The sequence below is a fragment of the Fukomys damarensis genome, unplaced genomic scaffold, assembly GCF_012274545.1.
Source record: "Fukomys damarensis isolate Sample0158 unplaced genomic scaffold, DMR_v1.0_HiC HiC_scaffold_7, whole genome shotgun sequence".
Taxonomy (NCBI): Eukaryota; Metazoa; Chordata; class Mammalia; order Rodentia; family Bathyergidae; genus Fukomys; species Fukomys damarensis.
Window position 1 is genome coordinate 25,869,290 of NW_022900919.1, and position 7,982 is coordinate 25,877,271.

The window sequence follows — 7,982 nt, forward strand, 5'->3', positions numbered from 1 at the left end:
GAAATGTGAGTTTGTGTTCTCTAAAATCAAAGAATGAATTCTAGGAACATCAGAGGTTAAGAGTAGGAAAGTTTTATTGAGAGAAAGATAGCTCTGACTAAGAGAGACAGAAGTGGGACTGGAAAAATGGGTTGTCCACCCACCTGGCTTTTCAAAGGTGTTTATGGGACAAAGCCATGAGGTGAGGTTGGTACAAAGTGGGTCAAAACTATAAGACCCAGTGGAAAATTACAAGGTGAGCATGAGGTAGAACAAAACCATGACCAACCAATAAGATATAAGTACAGTTGCCCAGGTAATATCAACTAAATGAAGTTCAAATGGGAAAATAAGTCATGTATAAGGAAGGTATTTATGCAAAGGGAATGAGCTAGGGAGAATGATGTCTATTTAGAATATCAGTCACTGCTATTCATCCCTAGGGGAAGTAGTACCTCTTTTTTCTATATAATGCTAACCAGTGAATGTGCTTTTGGTTTTTTTCTATGCTGAGGGCCCAGATTTGTCTAATTGTTTTGTAATAATTTCTAACCAACTTAGCTAGCTGCAATATTTGCTCCCCCAGAGGGTGGCCCATGGCCAGCCCTTCCCTGATACTCTTGGGCCTCCTCCCCGACATGATGATCACCACCCACACCTCTCTCCTGTGCAGACCATGGGCACAGGAGGTGCTCTGTGTGCACCATGGGAACTGGGACATGGGCAGGCTGCTTTGTAAATATCCTTCCTCAAACTTTAACCCTCAATGTAAGGAATGATCCACAAAATGGTTAATCTGCCCACGGATACCACAGATAGCCCAAATCAGACCATCCCCACTTTTGAGAACTCTCCACTCCTGCATGATGTGCTGTCTATAAGGCAATTTCAGTGTGTTCTGGGTGCACGGTGCGACTCCAGAGCAGAAGCAGGTGATCTGGGGCAGTGGTTCTGCATGTCCTGAGCTGTTTGGCCAAGACTGTTTCAGAACATCTGAAATGGCTGCCCTTTGAAGGCCTGAGAAAGGATTTTCTGGTCTCAGGGATACAGAGTCTTGTCATTTATGAATCGGTCCTTGGCAAGGTTTGATCAAGGTTCCTTAAGTTCTTGGTAAATCCCTCAGCCATAGCCCACCCAGGAAAAGCAAGTTCTCCGGCTTCACTGAGCCCTGTGTGACCTCTGCCACCTTCTTTAAGGCTGGGAGATCAGAGTTGGGGAAGGGTAGGGGCTAGAAGTGAGAAGACAGGTATTTCCAGCAGGAGGAAAGGCTGCACTGGGACTCCACAGGCAGTGCGTGGGGAGTGTGACACATGGGCTGCTGGGTTGGGCAGAGCTTGGTGACATACGCCATGCAGTCACCCCTGGCCAGCTGCTTTCTCCCTGATTCCAGAGGGAGAGGGAAGCTCAATCTCACTGTGGTTGATGTGAGATCAAGAAGTATCCAGCTCCCCATATTGAGGATATATTCCTAAGTGAAATAAATAAGTCACACATGAGTAAATACCGAATAGTTTCTCTGGTGTGAAAAACCATAATAGTACATATGATCCTAGTGAGATAACTGACAATGTGAAATAGGAAGAAAAGGGCTAAAGGTGTAGGGAAAGTGGGAAGGGTAGGGGAAAGGTAATAAGGGAAAAGAAAAAAATATGAGAAAATGAAAAAATGGAAATAAAGTGTTTATAAATGGGGAGGGGAGGAGGGGGTGAAAGGAGGGCAGGGACAAGGGGAAAAATGAGAACGAAGACCTGTCATGTAAAGGTACAAGATCCCAGTAATGAATGTAATTGTACTGTATACCTAAAATGTACCAATAAACTCAATAAAAGAAAAAAAAAAGACGTATCCGGCTCCTTATTTACAGATGCAGGAGAAAAGTGATTGGCTGACCTCTGGCAAACAACAATAAAGGGAAAACCAAGATCCCCAGTGCCGGCCTTTCTTATTGCATGTGTTTTACAGACACTTTCCAGGTTAGTGGATGAATACAAAAGCTTACTTGCTTCTAGTTTATTGTTTCTTTTTCTTTCACATGTCAAGTGAAAAGTAGTGGATTTGAAAGATCCTATGCAGAAGATGAAGAACAAACAGCTGGAGAGAATAGTAAAGATCTGGAGGCAGAGGGGCTCACAAGCAGAAGCCATCATTCCATCTGTCCCCTGAAGCACCCACAATGCGGTTATTGGGGACTGCTGTAGGGTGGTGGGTTCCCTGAGATATTGGTGCTGGGCCGCACAGGCAGTGCCTAGACCAGAAGAAAGGCCAAGTAGACCCCAGCTCATGTTGCAACCCAAGGCCACAGCTAGTGGATTTATTTCATAGATATCAAGAAGTCACTTACCTGCAGATAGTCGAGGGGGTGATCAGTACTGACCTCCACCAAGCCCCAAGGCACAGGCAACTACGGTGGCCTGGAGCCAGGGACATCAGCCTTCCCAGGTTGCCTTGAATCTTGCTACTTTCCCTACTCTGAGGGTGAACTGAGAGTCATGAGGTTATGAGGAGAGGGGCCAGAGGCTCTGAGCCTTGAGCAGTCGCCGCCCAGCTCTTAGCAACAAAAGCACAAGTCCTGAAATCCTTTTATGCCCCTATTTCCTAAGCTCACCCCACTCAATGTCAAAGACAGTCTGATCTGCAGTCTCAACATCTCTCAGATCTCCCATCCCCAGTCCAAAGCCAGGTTGCCCCTTGTGGAGTTGGAAACCAGCAACTGCCTGCTGAGTCCCCAGGCAGTGCCAGATCTGCTGACTGCTCACAACACACAGCTCTAGCATCTGCCCCTCAGTTTTGCCTCATGTATGTCAAAGTGCCTCATCATTTGGACTCACAGGGTCCACCTTCCTCTGCATCCTCTCTCCTATCCCCCAGGCTCCACATCGAAAACCCTTCGTCCATGCTGTTGAATGTTCTCCCATTTACCTCTTAGCTATTTCTCCTTTAGATCCTAGCTTCAGTGCCTGTCTCATCCAGAGACTTTCCAAACTGCCTACCCCCATCAAATCACAGCACCCTGAACTCAACCTTGGGTTGGCTGCAGCGAAGCAGATCATTGCTGTGGCTGTTCAAATTTGTCCATCCTAAAAGACTTCAAGGATCCCAAAGATGAGATTCCTCCCTGGAATCCAGGGCCTAACCCAGCACAAAGGAGGAACAGATATTGTCAGGTTGACAGGTGGATAGGCGGACAAGTAGATGGATAGGTATGTGGATGGATGGATGGATGGATGGATGGATGGATGGGTAAGTGGACCCCAGTCCAGATCTCCAATCTCTGTGTCTCATCCCTGTTTTGAACTCTGAGCTATCGGAAAAGGCACACAAGCTCGTAGCCATGAGAACCAGAAACATTTTTGTTTTCTTTTGTTTCTGGTCCTTTCTTATGACCCTGCCACTTCACCATGCAATTATTTGTATGATGAGACCCTAAAAACTGCCAAATTTCATTCAATTTGGTTAAATGTTCTTGAGGAGGTTGGCATTGTGTTAGAATCTCATACATTCCCACGGCCCAGATCCTATTTAAAAACTGCCTATCTATTTAAAGTTCATCATGGGGGCACTGAAAGAAAAAGGACTCCCAAAGCCAAAGCCAGCGGGGAACATGAGATAGGGGAAGGAAAAATCCAGCTTGCTTCTAAAAAAGGCTGAAAATTATAACCATCCACACCCTTGTGTCTCAAGCCTCAGAGTTTTTTTTTTTTTTTTTTCTTTCTTTTTTCCTCTTTGGTTGTTTGCAAACCAGAGTGGAATTTTGTGAAGGGTTACTGAGGGATTCCATTCAGTTCCTGAAGACTCTGCCTGCTCTCTAGGCTGCCACTTCATTTCCTCAGTCCAAATCAAGCAGCTGGCATATCTCTCTGAGCTGTGCTTGCCGTCCCAGATCACAGCTTTTCCACAGCTTGGGCCAGAGACCCTGCTCCATGATCTGGCCCCTTTTAGGAACAACAGAGTCCATGAAAGCGGCAGGCATTGGAAAGCTATTCACTGCAGGAAGCCACGGCATCCGGTGAGAAACAAGAAGTAGGAGGCACAGGATGCGCCTTGGGTCAGGGCGGCGCGAGCAGCAGCAGACTCCGTGTTAGAGCTGCTGGGGCGCGCCCCCGGGAGCACAGCTGGGAGCTGGGGTCCAGGCTCCTGTCGTCACTGCAGTCACTGTGGGGCTTCTGGCCTCCTGCGAGGGGGACTCAGAGGCAGAATGGCCAGCCCCAGGGACCTGCTTCTTCTGCTACTCCTGGGCCAGCCCTGGGCGGGGGCTGCCACCCACACCACAGAGGCTGACGCAGTGGAGGCTGTGGTGTGTGGAGGGACCGCCTGCTACACAGCCCACTGGGGCAGGCTGAGCGCGGCCGAAGCCCAGGGCCTCTGTAGCCAGAATGGGGGCAACCTGGCCACGGTGAAGAGCGAGGAGGAGGCCCGATTTATTCAGCGCGCCTTGGCTCAGCTCCTGAAGTCGAGGGCACCCCTGGCAGCGAGGATGGGCAAGTTCTGGGTGGGGCTCCAGAGGGAGAAGGGCAAGTGCTTGGACCCTGAGCTGCCACTGAAAGGCTTTAGCTGGGTGGGTGGTGGGGAGGACACAGAGTATGCAAACTGGCACAGAGAAATGAAGAGCTCCTGCGTCTCCAGGCGCTGTGTGGGCCTGCTACTGGACCTGTCCCAGACCCCCCACCCAGACCGCCTCCCCAAGTGGTCTGAGGGTCCCTGCGGATCCTTAGGCAACCCAGGAAGCAACACTGAGGGGTTTGTGTGCAAGTTCAGCTTCAAAGGCATGTGCCAGCCCCTGGCCCTTGGGGGCCCAGGCCAGGTGAACTACAGCACCCCTTTCAGAGCCACCGCCTCCTCACTGGATGCTGTGCCCTTTGGTTCTTTGGCCAGTGTGGCCTGCGAAGCCGGGGCTGAGAATCAGGGCTATGAACTGCTGTGCAGGGAGAAGGTGACTGAGGTGTTCGACTGGGGCATCAGTGGACCCCTGTGCATCAACCCTGAGTTGGGGTGCACCTTCAACAACGGGGGCTGTGAACAGGACTGCTTCGAGGGGGGTGCTGGCTCCTTCCGCTGTGGCTGCCCGCCTGGCTTCCGGCTGCGGGACGACCTGGTGTCCTGCATCTCTAGAAACCCGTGCAGCTCTAGCCCCTGCAAGGGGAAGGCCACCTGCATCTCCAGGCCCTATGAGGACAGCTACACGTGCCACTGCCCCCGTGGCTACCAGCTGAATGCAAGCCAGCAGGGCTGTGTAGACGTGGACGAGTGCCAGGATACACCTTGTGCCCAGGACTGTGTCAATACAGCTGGGGGCTTCCTCTGTGAGTGCTGGCCGGGCTACATGCCTGGTGGCCCTGGGGAGGAGGCCTGTGTAGATGTGGATGAGTGTGCTCTCGACCCTGCACCCTGTGCCCAGAGCTGTACTAATACTGCTGGCTCCTTCTATTGCTCCTGCCAGCCTGGCTATGTCCTGTCTGGGGAGGATGCCACCCAGTGTGAGGACAAGGATGAGTGTGCAGACCCCATGGGCAGCCCCTGCCCAGGCCTGTGCTCCAACGTGCAGGGCTCCTTCCACTGTGGCTGCCTGGTAGGCTCACAGCTGGCCCCCGATGGGCTCTCCTGTGTCCAAGACCCTGTGTCCACAGTGTCCTTGGCTGGGCTTCTGCCGGAGGACCAGCAAGATGGCAAGAAGGGAGGCATGGTGCTTCCCACCACCATATCTCCCACCATACCCGATACAGCCAGGGGCTCCGAGAGTTTCTCCACAGGGACACTCTCCACCGGAAGGTCCTCCTTGACCTCAGATATCCCCACCACCTCTGCCCACCCTGAAGTGTCATCTCCTAAAGGGAGTCCTGGCCTTGAGACAAGGCAGGGCACCCCCCTGTCCAAAGCTGCTGCTGGCCATAGCAAGCCAATGGAAGAGGACTCTGTGGCTGCTCCAAGCGAGGATGGTGAGGACGGGCAGAGGCTGCTGCTATTCTACATCCTTGGCACGGTGGTGGCCATCTCCCTCCTGCTGGCCCTGGCCCTGGGGCTCCTGGTCTGTCGCAAGCGAAGAGCCAAGCGGGAAATGAAGGAGAAGAAGCCGCAGAATGCAGCCGACAGTTACGCCTGGGTCCCTGAGCCGGCCGAGAGCCAAGAGAATCAGTACAGGTGAGGGGACCGAGGGTGCAGGGGTGGCGGGGCAGATGCTGACTGGGAGGCAGAGGCAGGAGAGACACTGCTGTACCCAGCAGAGTGGATGTCTGTGGCATGGGGCACAGTGAGTGTGGGGTCCAGGGTCAGGATGTAGACAGGACAAGGCACTGTCGACACTGTCTGTCACCTTTTGTTTCCATAGTCCGACACCTGGGTCAGACTGCTGAAAGGGAAGTGGCCCGGGACAAGTTCAGTCAGCTGCCACCATGCCACCACCCTCGGAGCACAGGGGAAGTCACACCCTCTGAAGCCTGGACTGGAACCTTAGCACACGTTGGCATGCTTTCCCCTTAAGGGCCCTCAACTTGGGATGCAAAAGGTATTTTCTCCATGTGGGTGATATTTTTTGCAATGGAATCCGTGTGTTCCCACCACTGTGGGGACTTTGTGAACACTAAGGGTTCCCACGAGCTTCCTCTTTTCAAATTTAAATGCAGCTGACTTCCTTTCTTCCCTGGTTCTGGTCAGGCCAGGACTCAGTGCCAAGGGATCCTTTTGTGCCCTGCCCTTTCCTCTCCTTTAGTGTGGAATGCAGCGGCTGGTGCTGTTAGCATTGATGGGTTTGTGCCTCTCCAGCTGGGTCCTTTGATGATCTGACTGTATGAGAAGCTCTGTGCTGCCAAAGGAACTTGCTCAGACTGGAACCATCTCTCCCCATCTGGATCTGCGCTTCCCTGCTCAGCCTCTTGCTGCTGCGGAAGCCTTCAGAATGGCAGGAAGTAGGATCACCGGGAAGTATAGACCCACATCCTCTGGTTCTTAAGTTTCCTGCTGTCTTGGGTTTATTTGCAAGTGAAGTTGGAAAAATATGAGAAAAATTGCTTGAAGGAGTGGAGGGCTTTGGTGTAGGCATAAGACCTAAGGGCTGGGCAGGGCTTGCTTCATCTGCACAGATGAAGGTGAACATGCTGAACATGCTCAAAGAGCCTGGGCAACTCTGGCCACATCCCCATGTGGCCCTGCTGTGGCTTCCGCTGCTCCTCCAGATCAAGGGTGGTTGAGGGGATGGCAGGAGGGTCTGGGAAACTGTGCTGTTAAAGCATTTCAGCACCGGTCACAGGAGAACTTGTATCTGTTGGGGCTCAATCCTATAGGATGCTCAGGGTCCCCCTTTTCTCTCTTCGCCTTAGTTAGCCATTGGGAAGGGAAGGGAGAGGGGAAGAGAGAATAATTAACACCTTTTGTAACACTTTCTCTGCTTGAGGACATTGTACCTGACACACATGTTTACAAAGATCTCTGCTTGGGTATAGCGCTCTCCGCCTCAGTTCACCTTGACTGGAAAGCCCCTGAGAAGTTGCCTGAGCAAGGCTGGAGCCCCTTCAGGCCCTTGCTATGAGAGGAAGGCACAGGTTTCCTCCAAGACTTCCAGATCTGGGCTCCAAGCCATGCCCCCTGCAGTTCCTGTTTTACATGTGTCTCTCCCCAGAGTTGCCACCCTGGGGCTGGGGTGGACAGTGACCACTGGGACGTAGCTTTCAGAACTAAGTTAACATCCTTTGTCAGTGCTGAAATGTGGGAAGTCCAAACTGAGGGAGACACAGGCAAGATGGGGGCCGCGCAAGCTTAGTGGGTGCTGGCAACTTCTGCTTTTTAGTCATCTCATGCCCTCCAGGTTTCAGTTGGAATTCTGGTTTTTATCTTTTTAAACTTTAACTAAAAAATTTTTGATGATATTTGGGGTTAAACCCAGGACCTTTTTATTGAGTTTTTTTTTTTTGTTTGTTTGTTTTTTTTGTCTGAGACAGGGTCTCATTAAGTCACTAAGTTTCCCAGGCTGGGCTTAAATTTGCCATCCTCCTGCCTCAGCCTCCCTCAGCCTC

General features: G+C 51.7%; 1 protein-coding gene across 1 annotated transcript; it reads left to right on the plus strand.

The window, feature by feature from the left end:
• Positions 1-3,766: 3,766 nt before the first annotated feature.
• On the plus strand, positions 3,767-7,324 carry Cd93 (CD93 molecule). Its single transcript, XM_010608249.2, has 2 exons — positions 3,767-6,114; positions 6,302-7,324. Exons 1-2 carry the CDS (start codon positions 4,175-4,177, stop codon positions 6,324-6,326), a joined length of 1,965 nt encoding a protein of 654 aa, XP_010606551.1. The 5' UTR covers positions 3,767-4,174; the 3' UTR covers positions 6,327-7,324.
• Positions 7,325-7,982: the final 658 nt, after the last annotated feature.